Genomic DNA, 17,548 nt, shown 5'->3' on the forward strand with positions numbered 1-17,548 from the left:
CTCTGCTATTGTGCAGACCAAGGTTGATTCGGGATGTTTTGTCTCAAACCGTACTGCCCTACCCCCCCCCCCCCCTCCCCCTCCCCTCTCTTCAAGTAGAAAACATTTTTCCCTGACTTCAGATAGTTGACTATTCTTGTAGATTTCAGAAGTTGGTGCTACGGGCTTGTCCAACCAACAGATGAGAGAACACCAGTTTATTCCATCATCACATTGTAGGATTACTGCTGAAAGGCGTTTGGGTTGGACGAGAGCATGGTGACGTTTTGGGGCTTTTGGGGAGGACACGAAACTGATCTAGAGGTTCATGAGAATTTTTCTCAAAAGGATGATAGATGCTGAAAGAAAACTGCTCTCCGTCTCTGATAGAAAGACGGAAACTTTAGCTTTCGTTTTCAACATATTTTTTCTTTTAAGGAAAAAAAAGAAAACTTTTAAGGAATGATTAATTGATAACCTAAATCCAAAAACCAAAGCTGCAAATAACTCAAACCAAACTGATTTCATAAATGTAACTGTTACCAAACCGTTTTTAATATCGGTTCGATACCCTGGTTTTAGCAGAATCAAAAAATTTAGAAATTCAACTATGTAGCCACCATTCCGAGATTGTGAAGAGAGAAATTGATCACCTTTTGCTCGGTAGCATTTTCAAGATGTGCTAGCCTCCCTGTGAAGCAAGCCGAATGGTTATTGCATTTTGACACTGGAATGAAGATTTTCTTTACTTGTCACCTTTTGTTCGGTAGCATTTTCAAGATGTGCTAGCCTCCCCGTGAAGCAAGCCCAACGGGTATTGCATTTTGAGACTGGAATGGAGATTTTCTCTTCTGGGTCACGCAGGAAATGCAATGCCATCGCAGCAAGCGTCCCAGCAGCAGCAGTCTCCTTCGCCAGCCATGTACGGGCCGCCGCCGTCCCAGCCGGGTAGTGCTGGGCCACAGCACTCTCCATACTCCCCGCACGTGCCACCGTCTCCGCAGCAAGCCCCGCAAGCATCGCAGACCCCACCGCAGCGGCCGCCATCGCAGCCGTCCCCGGCCACGACACCTCACCCCAGCACCCCACATCCATACTCGAGCCCGGCTCCCCTGGCCGCCGGAGGTTCCCACAAAATGGCCGCCCAGCCTGTGTCTGGGAGCTACCAGCAGCAGCAGCCCGCGTCGATGGCCTACCAGACGGCCGGTTCCCCCGGCTTCGCATCCCAGGCGGCGCCGTCTGCCAACCCCGTTGCAAGCCCGTCTGCTTACCCCGCCACCACGACACCGTCGGTGCCGCCCTCGAACCAAGGCTATTCGCAGTGCAGCACAGCCCAAGGTTATCCGCAGGGCTATGGCATGCCCTATGGCTACCCTCCGGGCGCGGCGGGAGGTTACCCAGGCGCGCAGGGTGCCTACATGAGTCCGTATCCTCAGAGCACGGCTGGTGCCAGCGGACCTGTGCGCTATCCCGGCGGCTACCCCGCCTATGGGCACTACCGGGCCCCGCAGGCGCCCATGAGTGGGCAGCAGGCAGCGGCTTACGGGGCCTACGAGCAGCAAGGCTACCCTCCCGGCGCGTACAGCCAAGGGCAGTGAGTAGAGGTTTCTCGCAGTTCAGGGAAGGCTGTCTTTGTTGGGAACTGCGGTCTCCAAAACATCTAGATTCTCGATCTGGGCTCTGTTAGTGTAGGTGCTGGTACGCGTTGTGTGATTGGATGCTGAATCTCATGATTTGGCCAGGATAGCTGTGACGACTTTCCGGTTCGCTGCGTTTCATCGCATGCTCGCTAGTGTTTCGATTGTTCGTACATCAACTCTCGGGGATTTCACTCTCGCTTCTTGCCTCTTAGTGGAAAGGATTGAAAGGAGCTTGGGCGATGAGGTTTTTGCAAGTTTTTTTTGCTTACGGCGAGCTGTGGACATTGAGATTTGGTGGCAGCTGCGATTCGCCTGACGCGGCAGCTGTGGTGTGACCAAGTATTGAGTTGTCGGCTGTGTTGTGCACAAGGTGTTGCTTAGGTCGTTAATGTAACATCCTTCTGTGGCTCGTACAATATAGTGCTTGTTTATCTTTCCTATAGCATATGTTTTGTTGCTTTATGCTTTCGTCCAGTCTTGAGTTGTTCCTTAGCACTCGTGCTCTAGTGCTTCCCTTGGCAGCTTGATTCTGTCAACCTTGCTTTGAGGCCCTTTTTCGGTTAGCCTTGCCTTTAGACTTGATGTCTTACATTCCAGACAGATCAGGCTTGCAGGGCTTTCTCCCTTTGGGCTTTGACCTTTATACACAGTCTGAGATCTTGAGTTCCATTCAAGCTAGAGGGCAAGTAGTTACTTTTTGCAGCGACGCAGTACTTGCCAGTTACCATTTGAAACTGGTTAATTCTATAATGCTTAGTTTGGTGGCAGTAAGGAGGCATTAAGGCTCTGTTGGTAGCAGTTGGTTATACATAGTTGCAAATGACAGTATTTTTGGTTCTAACATAGTTTTACTCATGACATTTCTGAGTTGGCTAAAGATGAGCAACTTTGGCACCAGCCAAATGGAAACTTGTGTGCATAGGCTCTCAGGATCTTGTCAGGAGTAGAGATCTATAGCAACCATCACTAAATCTGTTGAAGCACAGTATTGTATGGCACAAAACACCCAAATTTAGTGTGGCATTGCATTTCGTGCTGAGAGCTCAAGATTTAACATTAACTTTGTAGATTACAGCATCATTCAAGCAAAAAAAAAATATATATATTTTGATTTCTTGTTCTAAAATAAATTTTTTTGCACATGCCTAGTGTTTGACAACTGCTCAATATATACTGTGTTGAAAGCATTTTTAGGCTGTAAATTCACACTCTAAAATTACGGCTGGGTGTAGAGAACTGAAATTTTTGTTGAAAGCATCTTTTGATTGTCAGCTTTTTGTGGTGAGGTTTCTAACACTTTCCTGTCTCAAAGGGCTGGTTGTCTGTTAAGAGCACATGGGGTTCGTTCAACAGTGAGAGTTACGCTTCGAAATCTCACCTGGTGAACGTGACCACTCAAATACATACACGTTTGAGGAAACGATGAGAAGCTAATTTTTTTTTGGATTTTTTGATGACATGCCATGATGAAAGGTTTCAATCGACCCATATTGGCAGTCGGTGGTTGCTCTTTTTAATGTTTCAAACCTTGGTAAAGTTAATTTACCAATATTTGTTGAGTATAGTTATTTACTTTGGCAGGTGCTTGTTATTATTTAGATGTTTTAGTGAAGCCTTGTCAGACTATGTTTGTTTATGCCCAATGCTGTGACACATAATAATGCACATCCCTGGAGCTGGTGTCCTAGGTGAGATGTGTCCTTGTGTGTAATGAATGTCTAGTTATGTTTGGAAAAAAATAGCCAATTACCATATTTGGCTGGTGAATGTTGTAATAATGTTGGCATTCTAGGATGCTCCATCATCGCTTTTTCCTTTTCATGGCAAACAATTTTCTATAGTGCAAGTGCTTTGTTGTGGAATTTTCGTCCATTTGTCTCGTACTGCACAAAGCTGTGGCAAACCCATTTTTTGTGCTCTGCTCACTCTTTTCTTATTCTTACATGCCATTCCTTGCATGTCGGAGTCAAGGCACATATTTATAGTGATGAGATTGTTCCCTGTCGTCTACAGCGTTCTCAGCATGCAGTAATACTCACATTTTGTAAACGGGGCGGATGGAGAACTTCCAGCATTGAATGTTTGGGTTGGGTGGAGAATGTCTACTTCTTATCGCACACATGTAGACCTGCATGCATAAATGCTGTGGCAGCCTGCTATTACTTTACAGATTTGTGTGATGTGCCAGTGTGCATTCTAGCTTTTGCAGACTGGTAGCAGGATTTCTATCTTTATACCCGTATTTTTATTTTATACTCCAGCACATAACCCAGTTATTTTGTTTATTTGCACAATACCCATAATTTCGTGAATCCACTGACTACTAACGGGGACGGAGCAGTGTAGTGGGGCTTATTAACAAAAAAGGTAGCAGAAATGTTTTGGACAAGATGCGGATTCTTCAGCTTGTCTTCAAAATTGCAGGTCTTTTTTAATGGAACTCGTAACAATATCTGCTACATTACATTCTTCATTTCATTGGAATGTGAGCATTTTCATTGGGCAGGTACAAACGGGTGTGTAGTCAGTCTTGTTAATTTTTTTTCAGGATGGTGTGATGTAGCTGGAAATGAAGGAGTACACTGGCTATTCAGAATGTAGTGATCTCTTGCTCACTCGTGTTTTTAGATTGACCTCTTTTTTTCGTTTGGTTTAGCCTTGTTGCGAATTTATTGCGCATAATACCTCCTCTGTCAAGTGCTTTGTTTACAAGGACCTTCTTACTTAAATGCATCATCTTTGCATAATGGACGTGTAAACCACATAGTTCAGAGCCTGCTCATTGCCAATTTGTAAGATTGCATCTAGAATGTGACTGTGAATAAAAGCTGCTAATTGGGGGAAAGAAACGTCCCAATGCCAAAGGAACTTTTTTAAAACTTTATTTGCAGTTGTGTGGAACACCTCCAAACTAACAGCCTTGTCAGCATCATGTTTTTTTGTTCTGACAATTTGGTGCTTATACAAGAGTTCTGGTAATGTGGTATGAGATGTTTGTAAATATGGACGGCATTCAGAAACTTTGTTGGTGCCTAGATAGACAATTCGACATTGTAAACGTGTCATATTCAAATTCTGTGCGACATGGTGGGTTAGGTATACAGTTTTGTATTACCTGTCTGGTCTAAATGCTCTGGTTCTTTTTAGATTATTATTCAAACAAAGCAATAAGAATCCTGTAGGTATTTTTCATTTTAGGATGTCACCCATACTTATTCTTGCAACCTAGCCTTTTTCAGAAAGCCTCTTGGATGGCATTCATTGTGTAAGCCTAGAACCTCTTGCCCATTCATTCCAATGTTGTGCTCAATCTGACTGTATGAATGTTTTGAGGTCCCGTTTAGTAATAAATCATCTGTGCATTTCATAATGTGACTGACTTTGCATATGTGTTCATAGGGCGACACTTCACACATTATTTGTGCCAACCTGGTATTTCTATACTTCTACACTTGCCATCGTTACAACCAGCTTACAGGTTACCATAATATCCCGAGGATAGCCCACCTAAAAGAAAGATCAAATTGTGTGAAAGTGAGGAGTGGGATAACTTACTGTGTGCAATCAGGAAAATTTTTTAAGTATGCTACTTTTATATTCTGTGACCTGCGAACCTTGTTTTCACATTGGGGGGCATGGAAAATAAAAAAAAAAACTGTCCTTCCCAGTTTGAAACGTTCACTTATCTCCTGCTGTGGCAGAGTAACATGAGTTCTGCTGAGGTTACCATGAGCCAGAGCCCTGCAATTTGTAGAGGTGGGCAATCTTTCGGTGTTTTTGAAAGAATAGCAAATCATGCCAAAAATAGGGGGCAGATTACCTTTCGGGGGTGGTGCATCTCTCGAGATATTACGGTAGTTGGCTAAAACATGGTTGGAGGGATATTGTGGTGATGCCACATGTAGTAATTACAAAGGGGGACTGTTCAAGGAACTAGTCCACTTGGTTGTTCTTGATATCAGAAGTTCTGAACACTTCTAAGCTTCCCACAACAAAATGTGAAGACATCTGCCACATTTCGGGATGGTGTCTCGACTAAAGGAACATACATGGAAACCTGTTTCATTGCTGAGGTGCAACAAATGTTTCTCTTGTCTCGAGTCCTTCTTAAAAAAAGGTTGACTAACTGCAAATAGCTTACCGTAAACTCCCGAAAGATAGCCCACTTTAATATACAAATTAAGTGAAAATAAGGAGTGGGCTAGCTTTCGGTGTGCAATCGAGAAAAGTTTAAAAAATGCTATTTTTAGATCATGCGTCTCAGTCAAGCCTTTTATCGCGGCGAGGCACAATGAAGCAAAGATGACTGTACTTCCCAGTCGTCAATGTTTTCTTATATCCCGCACAGCTAACTAGACGCATTTACGCCAAGGTCATCATTGATTCGAGCACTACGATTACGAGGGGTGGGCTATCTTTCGGTGTTTAAATGAAGATAGCAAATGAAGTCAAAAATAGGGTTGGGTTACCGTTCGGGGGTGGGGAATCTCAGGATTTCACGGTATATTTTGCAATAAGTTAGTTTTTGCGAATTCGTTGATGGGATTTCTGCGCCTAATTGCTTTAATGGGCTCACCCTGCTACAGCCTGTGACAATTCACCAAAATTTGATGAATTTGCACGAGAGTTGTCGGAACTTCTCAGACCTGTGTCGCTCTAATTGCTCAAAGTTTAGGTAGCTTTGCAAGCTCTGGCAAGTGTGCTTCTTAATGGACTTTGGTGCACTGCGGAGAAGCAACCATATTGGGGGCACAACGATTCTGTGTGCTGTGCTACGCTGCAGTGCAGATGTGTTCTCGGAAGAAAACACCTTCAGAGTGTTGTACTTAAAGGGGTCATGAAACGCTTTTCCAACTTTTTCCTGTTTAGCTTTCCTCCTCAACTCATAAATCGCGCATTCCACCAAACAGTTCAAGAAGACGAAAAGAAGGGAGGCCCCCCTCGCTCGGAATCTGGATTGTGTACCCGGAAAGAGCCATTGTCCTCCTAGAAGATTAGCGCGTCGCTCAAAATTGAGACGAAAGTTGCTTTCCCCAACCCGTTCACCCCAAAGCTGACAGTGCTGTGGAAGCTACGTGCTCGTTGGGCCAGCCACACTTGCCGCGTGAGCGTTGCAAATGTGGCTGCAGAGAATGAGGTCAGGTGATGAAAGGGAGGCGGCTGATTGGTCCGGCAAGCGCTTAGCTTCCACCACAATGTCAGCTTAGGGGTGAAGGGAATAAGTGAGGTCCGGTTTCGTGTGACGTCAGTTTGGACCGGATGACGCGCTTTTGGGTCCGCGGATGTATCACAGTGAAAAGGCAGAGAGCTTACGAAGGGGAGGAGGTACCAAATAGTCCGCTGTGTTTTCAAATTTTCGCACTGCAAGCCAGGCTTTTGACTTCCTACCTTTTTTCTTTTGGTCCACTGAACGATGTGCTATTAGTAAAATCCCAATCTAAAATGATTTATCCCAACCCAAAAATCGTTTCATGGGCCCTTTAAAAGATAAACATATGGAATGTGATGCATGTTGATATGATGATGCAAGGTCGCGCAAAGTTGTCAAAATAAGACCACGGTTATTATGCACAACTGCAATGTTTTGAATAGCTGCGGACATCATTGGTTGGGTCATGATTGTTTCTTCAGGTTTTAGATTAAAAAAAAAAATATTTGAGTATACTGAGGGTTGATACACATCCGAGGATTACGAGACGGAATGTCCAATGAGCCTGAATGTCCAACGAGACGGAAGATCCAATAATGGATATTCAGGCACGTTGGACATTCAGGCTCTTTGGACATTCCGTCTCGGTTGGATCTTTCGTCTCCATGGGCATTCAGGCTCGTTGGACATTCCGTCTCGGTTGGATCTTTCGTCTCGTTGGACATTCAGGCACGTTGGACATTCCGTCCTGGTTGGATCTTTCGCCTCGTTGGACATTCAGGCACGTTGGACATTCCGTCTCGCCGGTCACGTGCTGCAATAGTTTTCCTTCTTAAATGTACAAACTTCTGTGCATATTTAGTCCGCGTTCCTGCAGGCATTGCTGTATTTTCATCATACTAAAATGTCGTGCCACAAAAGCCGACGTTGACGGACCGACAAAGAAACTGAGCAGACACAAATAATATAATTTCATCTACAGGAAGGCTTGATGGTTAGTTAGCTGAGTGCCGATGCGCAGCTATGTACCAATCGGTTAAAGGTGTCGATTGCACGACGCCAAACGCTCCTTTGATATTAAGAGTTCGAATGTTTGGAATATTCTGATGACATTCGCCAGTCAGTTTGAAATATATGATAGGGATGCAATGTCCGGGAATTCTAGTGCATCGCAATTGGGGGACGTCTATGAAAGCCGCGCTTCAGATCCCAGGGACTTCTAGTTCAGTCCTCATCCCTGCCCATTTCGATTTCTATAGATGAGCTACATACGGAGACCCGCATTGTAAACACATGACCGCCCGCCAGCGCCACTGACTACGCGCAGAGTCAGTATTTATTTTTTTTAAAAGGAGCTTTAGAAGCTGTGGGTGCGAGGCATCAAGAGTTTGCACAAGCGTAATTTCCCCACTAATAAAAAATATAGATATCTTTTTTTTTAAATAAAATCTACATCTAACGCGTATATAAATGCAGGGGGGGTGACCCGACAATTTCTGAGTAAATGCAGAACAATTGTGTGGATTTGACAAATTTTTATTTTTGTTCGTTTATGTCTGGAACAGACAACTACTCACTGTATACTGCAGTCGTCAGTAGTTTACATACGTATGCATTCCCTGCAAATAGGTTTATATGTCAGTGAGTAGAGCGATAATACTAGTATCACGCAGTACGCAACTTTTTTTTTTTTTTTTTGCATGTGACATGCATAGTGGTTTTCAGGAGCCCATGTAATGTAACTAGCTTCTGGAAGCACTCCAAAGCTCGCCATTCTGTCGAGATAGTTCATGACGTCCTGGTAGGTGGGAGCTTGACTGCTGATAAAGGACGCGAACGCATCTGTCTCGGGGTGCAGCAGAAGGTTCACACCCGGATGTACTAATAGCCTACATCATGTGTGAATATAACAATAGATCGTTCCACGTGGCTTTCTATTCTTGTAGAAGAATCGTATTGCAGCACGAATCCGGTCACTTCGTCGAAATTCCATTGGTCTCTGGACAACTGGAAGAAGGACAATTCGTCGAATAGGGCAATTCACCCTAGGCCGATTCGCAGATTGAAGAATGGGGCGAAAGTGCCCGTTTGTCGAACTGTCAAAAAGAATTGATTAGGGTTGGGTGTGTAGATTGCCGGTTACAGTGGGGGTCAATAAGGAGACCTTCTTTTCAAAAAAAGAGAGGATGACAAATGCAGCTCTCAGAATTGGCAAGGGTCCGATAGCGAATCGTACCCGGGTTATTCAAAATGATAAAAGTCGGGTTCTTCATGAATATGTTCACTCGCAACTCTAGCATTATGGAATTTGGGAAGACCGAGCGAGGGGCTGACTTCCTGATACCGTGGTCATATGTGCACTTGTAATGTGCGCACATGAATAAATCACGGTCGCACTGTCGCAGCGGCATTATGACAGAGTTAGAACCAGTTGAAATCCGATCGCAGCCTTGGTATGCTACCTGGGCGCGCATCGGTGCGATTGCTGCATGTCACGTGACCAGAAAAGGGAGAAACGACGGAAGCCAATCCTAAAAAGTATTGATTATTAATGTTGCCTACTTGTTGCTTAATACATGGTTCACTGCGACAGCAATCGCTTTGGTGGCCGAAGCATGCGAAACTAATCGTCGCGATAAGCGTCAATGTGCCGAATCCTCCGGAAAATCACCGGACAAAAGCTCACCACTTGAGGACATTACCTGCACAAAGGCCTAATGAAAGGAACGTTGTATTCTATCACTAATTTTAATATGAGGATTGAATTTTTTGTTTCTGGGGACCGAGAAGTTCAATCAGAAATGTCTAAGACTTTCACGTTCGTTTTGCAAAAAAGAAAAAAACAAAAACTACAATTTAGTGTAATTACACATACTACACCGACTTCACAGAACAATATAGATAATACTAAAAATTCAATCAGGCGTTTTTCTCCCATGCGAGGGACATCATCTTTGTGGGACTAGGGACACGAATAAGAAAAATACAGCAACTCATAGAATAGGGAAAAACTGTGACTGAGGATAAGCACGATTCACGATTCATAGAACTCCCTAGGACCCTACATTTGTTTCCGCTCCAGAGGAACGACCCTTCTAAAATCAAACGCGTGACAGATTGTCAATGGTCAACGAGTTCGGTCTTCTATCTTGTAGTATGTGTGACCTTTTAAACGTCATTTTTTTAACTATAGAAATCATCTTTATATTTAGGTATATAAAACGAACAATAAATACATTGTTTTGGGGGGTTTTATGATGTGTGCAAAATACACGAGCGTAATTTTAATTTCATTTTGGGGACTTCACACAGGCAACGTCAGAGGGATAAGCTCAGCGGCACACCAAAAGAGCCGTGCATCAAAAATCCCGGTACTGAAAAGCCCGGCGCCGAAGCGAACACATACCGAAATGATCGCGTACCGATATCTCCGCACCGAAATATCAGGTTCCCCATTTCATCGAACGCATTTTTCACCGCCGTAACTATCAGTAATCCTACTATTCAACAAAGAAATGTCTTCTAAATTCTTTGCAAGGTTCATTCTATATCCGTTGGATATTCAGACTCGTTGGACATTCAGGCTCGTTGGACATTCCGTCTCGGTTGGATCTTTCGTCTCGTTGGACATTCAGGCACGTTGGACATTCCGTCTCGATTGGACCTTTCGTCTCGTTGGACATTCAGGCTCGATGGACATTCCGCCTCGATTGGATCTTTCGTCTCGTTGGACATTCAGGCTCGATGGACATTCCGTCTCGATTGGATCTTTCGTCTCGTTGTACATTCCGTCTCGCTTGTCACGTGACCGATTGGACATTCAGGCTCATTGGACATTCAGTCTCGTTGGACATTCAGGCCATAAGCGACATCCGAGTAGGTATAAAGACCTATCATTTTAGGTTTATTTTTATGTGAAATCCCTCGTTTTCACCTCTGTAGGGCTTTGACTCCTTGAAGTCACAGTCAATCGACAAATAGTTTAAATTAAAATTAGTCTAGCTTTGGCTATAGACGAATGCGGAGGGCAAGTTCGTCTGCTTCTCGCGCAGGGGGTAGCGGTGACGTCAGAACGCCGAGCCCTGATTGGCTGATCGCGCCCCCCTATCTGAGCGTCGTCTGCTCCTTTGCAACGTCGTCTGCTCGCTACGTCGTCTGCGTCTGTCTTACCTTTCCTGCGACTTTCGGAAGTGCAGAGGCCAGATTCACGAAACGATCTTACGCCAAAAATGTGCGTAAGACAAAACTTAAGAACAAATTCGTATTCACGGAACGAAATTTTCGTAAGTTTTGCGCAGGTTACGACGAAATTCTGCGACAGCTCCGAAGCTGTCTTACGCACTTCTTACGATCAAATCAGCATGGCCGACAGCGTCGCGGTCGCGACAACCCACGGACGTTTATTTTACGTGTGCTTCTGACGCGTCCCGACTTCAAGCAGCAAAAAAAAAAAAAAGTAAAAAGTACTTGAAACAGACCACGACGAACAAGAACGCTGGATCCACAAACACCCGGGAAAAGCTCCCACGGCCACGATCCCACCGAACGCGACCAAACGAGCTGGGCAGTTAGGCCTAGCAGGCACTCCGCGACTCGGCGACCGTCTGCCCACGACCGGCTGGCGTGCTGAGTGGAATATGCCCGCGCGACCCTTGTGAACCCTTCCCATATTATACTTTGATCGCTGACCTCAATTTTAGATTAAGGGGTCAATTTCTTCCTCTTGTTATCTCCATGTTTCCCGAGGCAACGGTGACTCTCGCCAATGAAAAAGCGGTGAATCTCCGACAGACGCAGCAAAGGTAAAGCAGCCATCGCTTTGACCGCTTTGACTAGCAGACGTAAAGCAGACGACGTTAACTGCGCCAACCCGCCGACGCCGTTAAAGGGACCATGAAATGACTTTTTTACTTTTTCCAGATAACTTTTACATTAAACCGTCAATGTTCACTGAATGCCGAACAGGCATCCGTTTTCGTCTCGGTTTATTAACTTCTACACAAAAAATTAATGAAATATCGACTTTTTCTTGACCGCGAAACAAGCCGTGACGTACGCTGCTTCCGGAACCGGAAGTTCTCTCGGCAGTTGGAGATGGGAGCGTTAGCGGCGACGAGTTGGGGTGTGCCGGTAGGTTTTACTGCGCCGATGTCCCCGACGTATTTTCTGAATCGGCGCCTCTCATCGCCGCATCGCAGCTGAGCGAAATTCAATGAGATACGTTGCGCTACAGCCTACAGCGACAGCATGGGACTAGTCCCATACGCCGTTATGCCTGTTGGGAAGTGCAGCGAGTCTTCCGGTGAAGACTCCAGAAGTTAACCCAACTGTCATTGTTGGTAAAAGGCGGCCAGTGTCAGTCGTTTGCAAAGCGACGTAGATGGAAACAAATTGCCGCGGCGTTTTTCGCGGTCTCGTGGATGCAGGAGCGAGCCGACGTTAAAAAAGATACGTTTGAACTACGAGTGTCAGCAAGAGCCACGTAAATACCTGTTCACACTCGGAGCGGACGCGCGCGTTTGATGGAAGTGCTGTATTCGCGCTGTTGGTAAGCGCTTCGGGACCGATCTTTTACGATTGCAACTCGATACTGACGCGACACTCGTCAAAGAAAGGTTGGACCGGTATTGCGCGTATACCTCCCACGAACTGTTACAGCTCGACAGTGACGTGCAGTCTGTCAGAATAAAAATGGCATACCAATAACAAAGTGTACATACCGTGTTACGAAGGTAATCCATACAGCGTTTATTTCAGCTCTATATCACACAAAACAAGAAGAGAGAATTGACGAGGGTCCCTTTTCGACGAGTGTTCGTCAACCCTGCCTCGGAAAACAAGGGGAAGAGATTGACCTCACCTCTTAACCTAAAATTGAGGTCAGCGATCAAACTATAATACGGGAAGGGTCCACAAGGGTAGCGCGGGCATATTCCATTCAGCACGCCAGCCGGTCGTAGGCAGACAGACGGTCTTGCGACGAAGCAACGCTGCGCCGAGTCGGAGTGCCTGCTAGGCCTATATCCTGAGAGCTTCGTAGGAGCGGGATTCGCGGCTGTTGTCGCTCTTCTCGGGTGTTTGTGGATCCAGCGTTCTTGTTCGTCGTGGTCTGTTTTAAGTACATTTTTTTTCTTGCTGCTTGAAGTCGGCACGCGCGAGATGAAGACGTAGAAAAATAAACGTTCAGTCAGTCAGAGTTCCGAGAGGAAGGAAACCAAAGGAAATCACCGTTCTGAACTCGGCCCTGCCCTACTGCGCACGCGCAGTGGTTGCTTCGTTTACCACACGATAGATGGCGCTTGGCTCTCAGCATTATCAAATTTGGCAATTTTCGCCACACATCTCTAATTATGCTACAAAATGTGGATCTGAATATTATTTAACAAAACTTTTAGGAAACATTCGCCGGCTATTTATTGTTTACGATCGCGGTGCTGGTGAGGTAGGCTCTTACCCAATAGGCGACCTGCATTTGGCTGACGTGCTCCATTTCCGCGGATGCATCGTAGTGAACAGGCGAAGGAAGGAAGGCGCAAAAGAGTCCAGTTTTCTTTTAAAAGTTCTATAGCAAATAATTTTTTTTGGCTCCCTATTTTTGTGTTTTTGTGTTTCTTTTCGCACCATTTAAGACGTGCGGTGGATGAAATTCGATTTTAAAATCATTTCATGGTCCCTTTAAAGAGGAGGTGTCTCGCCGCACACGAATGGAGGGGAAAAGTATTTGGGAGGGAACTTGCCTCGGTTCTAAGCAAAAAAACCTCGGCGCCCCGGGACACCTCGCCAGTGAGTCCTTTGACTTCCCTCCTTGGTGCGCGTCTGCTAGTTCTTAAGGCCCGTTCACACTCTTGCAACCGAGTGCGACCGAGAGAGACCAAACCGGTTTTTAAGCCTCTTGCGATCTCTTAGGACCAGCTCCGCTCAGTGCATCCGGTCCCAAGAAGTCTTTCTCGGTCGTACTCGGTTGCAAGAGTGTGAACGCGCCTTTAGACAAACACAACGTACCGCTCGAGTTATTTCGTCTGCCCTCTCTTAAAGGCGAGGTCGAGTTCGCTCCGAAAGTCGCAGGAAAGGTAAGACAGACGCAGACGATGTTGCGAGCAGACGACGTTGCAAAGGAGCAGACGACGCTGAGATAGGGGGTTGCGATCAGCCAATCAGGGTTCGGCGTTCTGACGTCACCGCTACTTCCTTTCTTATGCGCAGAAGACGAAAATGAGCCCACTTGCGAGGCGTATAGGTGCGTCCTCATGCAAACGGTCATTGTGTGCCTTAACGATAAAAGTTTTGTTTGAAATGAAATAAAAATCTATTTTTGCAACTTTCGGAATTAAAAAAAAAAAAAAAAAATGCAGCTGCTGCTAGAAGACAAAATCATTCATATTAAAAAAAAAATTTCTATGTCTGCTGTTTTTAAGCAAAGCAGAACCACTAGTTGAGTGTTTGTGAAAAAGGGGAGGCGGGGGCTTCGTCAAGTAGCGACATGCTGCTTTTTTCTCCTGCCTTCCCCTCTCAGATGGAGAGGAAATAAAATTGATTGATTGTTTGTGAAAATTAAATTGCTAGGAAGCTATGAGTAAGTTGCACAACTGTGACAGCAAAGAAGGCACTTTCACCTACGTCACATGATGACGTCGAACACCGGTGTCTACCATGCTGGTGGTTGACTCGACGGCCCTTCGCAGCGAGAGCAATGGTAAACTGCGCCGCGCTCGGGCTGTAGCAATTACCCCGTATCCCGATGATCGTCCGATCGTTTCGTCGGCATGCCCCGCGAGACAGAGTAGCCGTCAAGTTAGAGAAAGTACGAGCGGCAGGAAAGGGATGCGGCCACGGATTATCGAGTTTGCGGGACGCATTTCATAGCGGCGAACGACGGCACTTTTCTACCGTTGTTTACGTTCGCGCATGCCTTTGCATCGGCTTTTGCTAGTTCGTGGTGTATATGACCTTTGGTCTTCGTCGCATAACGCCGTTTTTACGCTTCGAGCGCACCTTCGGGGCTCTCGGCCGAATCCGGGCGAGTGTCGCGCCGCGAGCCCGGCCTGACGGCGATCGGTCGGCGGCGGCCCCTGTGTGCAAGCTCGCCGAGCCGCCGCCGCCGGGTCATCGGTGCGTGCCGTCCGCGATACAATAGAGAGTTTTAGTAGATCGTTTTGGCTCTCCCGCTACGCTATACGCTAGAGCGACGACGCTACTGCGTATGCGCGCTGCTAGCGGAAACATTGCGGAGCTGCGGAGGCTAGCGGAGGCGCGCTAGCGGGCCAAAATAGCGAGGGGCGTAGCGCGGCGTGCTAGCGTGGCTCTCGCGAGAACGAGTCTTGGCGAGATAAGGGAGACCCAGCGAAGGACGCTATTCAAGATGGCCGCCACGCCGCGTCTACTTGGTCTGTGCGTTTCGCGCAGACATGTACAAATTACTGAAAAAATGTAGTTAAGTTAAGTTACTGAGTATCGACGCCAAAAGTAATTGGAGTAGAGTAGAAATTACGCATTTGTAATAGTAATTGAGTAAACTACTAACTACTGTAAAAAGTAGCGAGTTACTTCGAAGTTACTTTCGAAGTTACTTTTTTATATTTTTGTGGTAGCAAAATGAACAGCAGTTTTGATCCGTGAAAAACCCTGCGAGCCTAAAATAAATGCTGTCACTTTATGGCTTGCGTTTTCACGAAAATAGTTTATCCGCTTGCAGAAGCAATTGACTTTCAAAGGTTTTGATAGAAGATTTTTCGCCTTTCCCTCCTAAAGATGTCCCCAGCAATGCTATAAAGATATTCCACCGAGGCGCTGGATGGAACGGCAGCGTTGAATTTGAGAAACAGGCTGTGCGGGGTCGGGTAAGCATGTGAGGTCTTCTGTAACAAACTTTCTCCTTTTTTCTTTTTTCTTCGACAATTTGAGATTGTTATGACTGGCCCCTCTTTATTCCCACGACGTTTGGGAAGTACGCTGAACGAATACGTGCACCTGACCGTCAAGGGTTCAAGTCTCGCGCCGCGACAATGAGATCATCCGGACGACTGCGCGTCTCGTTGCAGTGCTAGTGCGACGATACTGAGAAAACAAAAGGATTGTTTTGGTTTAACAGAAGATAAAACGAAGTATACTTTACCGCTGACGCCGGGTCCAACAGGGCGGATGCTGCCCTCCCAAGGGTGACTCGCAATTTTCGCCGGCGACTACGGTATCCTGGCGAGCCTGACACGCTTGACAAACAAATCATTTTAAACAAAGAGGAGGTCTCTCTGGCGTGGAAGGTCGGAAGGACGCGAAGAATTACGTGAACAAGCATCGTCGCTCGTACAATTGCAGCTGGAAGCGAGCACCTGCTCCCATGAACGGATTATCCGTGTCTGCGTTTGTCCGCGGGGGAGTCCGGCTTTGAAAAGGCGTATGCGCTGACGACGAGGCGACCATGGGAAGAGGCGCCTAGCTGCGAGGTCATTCCAGTGGCGCCTCTCCAGGAACCGCCAAACCGCTGGAGTCAGAATTCACTAAAGGCAGACATGAAAACAACAACCCTCGGAGTGTCCCCGTCTTTCACGGTTGCAGCTGGAGGTGGGGCGCCGGCGTGCATTACCGGATTAGGTCAATACCCGACCAAGGCTTGTTAAGCATCTCTGCCTGCGTTCGTGCGGGCCGGTGTTTGTTATGTATTGGCTGCTCGTCGCCACCTTGGCCCAAGGACGCCTGTGATGCAGTTTCTACGTCTGCCGAGTATAAGTGCATGGGAACGGAATGGGAGGGGGCCCTTGTTCGGGAATGCCCACTTCATCTGCCGGTGTCTTATTCATTTCTGCGCTCAAACTTTCGTGATGAAAAAAAAAAAAAAAATAGGATTAGATTTCAAAAGTAGTTAGTAATTTGAGTAGAAGTTACCTGAAAAACGTAGTTAAATTAAACTACTAATTACCCAAATAAAGTTGTAATTAAAAGTTACTAAGTTACTCGGAAAAGTAGTTAAACTACAGTAGTTTGAGTAGAGTAGTTGAACTACGTCCAAGTCTGGTTTCGCGATCGTGGTTCTAAGGGGTGGATTATACCTTGCACTGCGAGAAGTACCCGCGACAAAGCCGTTCCACGACTGCAACAGGTAGCGATTCATGGCGGATATACTAAACGCGGCCACGGAAAGGAGAAAAAAAAAAAAAAAAAAACTTCACAGTTTTTGGTGCTGTGAGCGAAAGGTGCAGCCCCCTGCTCGGCCGCTTTGTCGTGAAGACAAAACCGACTAAGGAAGCGGAGCGAGCAGGCGGATATGAGGGATTTCTGTGGCGCTTCATTTTCGGTGAACAACGACGCAACAGATTAGCTACAGTGGTTGTCCTTTATTTTTGAAGATTTTTCTCGGTGGCTTTGCCATTTGACTCATATCGGATTGGCTTGGACAGCTTGGCCGACAGTTGTATTCAATCCCAAACATAATAGTCACCTACTTACAAAAGAAGCAACGATTAGCACGTTATTCAATAAAAAAAACAATATTTTATTAAGATAACGACGTTAAAGGGGTCATGAAACGCTTTTCCAACTTTTTCCTGTTTCGCTTTCCTTCTCAACTCATAAATCGCGCATTCCACCAAACAGTTCAAGAAGACGAAAAGGGGAAGTCCCCTCTTGCTCGCACTCTCGTTTGTGTAATCCCGGACACATCCATTCTCCCCCTAGAAGATTAGCCCGTCGCTCAAAATTCAGACAAAAGTTGCTTTCCCCACCCCGTTCATTCCGAAGCTGACAGTGCTGTTGAAGCTACGTGCTCGTTGGGCCAGCCACACTTGCC

The 17,548-nt window shown here is 46.1% G+C and overlaps 1 protein-coding gene across 4 annotated transcripts in view; it reads left to right on the top strand.

Annotated features, from left to right (window-relative positions):
* Window positions 1-4,994, top strand: part of LOC115317958 (glutenin, high molecular weight subunit DX5) — a 53,391-nt gene extending 48,397 nt beyond the window's left edge. For all 4 annotated transcript variants that reach the window (XM_040502193.2, XM_040213817.3, XM_040213819.3 and 1 more), the window contains one exon: window positions 844-4,994. In XM_040502193.2, the coding sequence (XP_040358127.1) occupies window positions 844-1,577 (734 nt within the window). In that variant the 3' untranslated portion in view covers window positions 1,578-4,994. The remainder of the gene's footprint in view (window positions 1-843) is intronic.
* The last annotated feature ends 12,554 nt before the right edge of the window (window positions 4,995-17,548 follow it).

This window comes from Ixodes scapularis, unplaced genomic scaffold (genome assembly GCF_016920785.2).
Source record: "Ixodes scapularis isolate PalLabHiFi unplaced genomic scaffold, ASM1692078v2 PGA_scaffold9__187_contigs__length_104089568, whole genome shotgun sequence".
In the NCBI taxonomy this organism is placed as follows: domain Eukaryota; kingdom Metazoa; phylum Arthropoda; class Arachnida; order Ixodida; family Ixodidae; genus Ixodes; species Ixodes scapularis.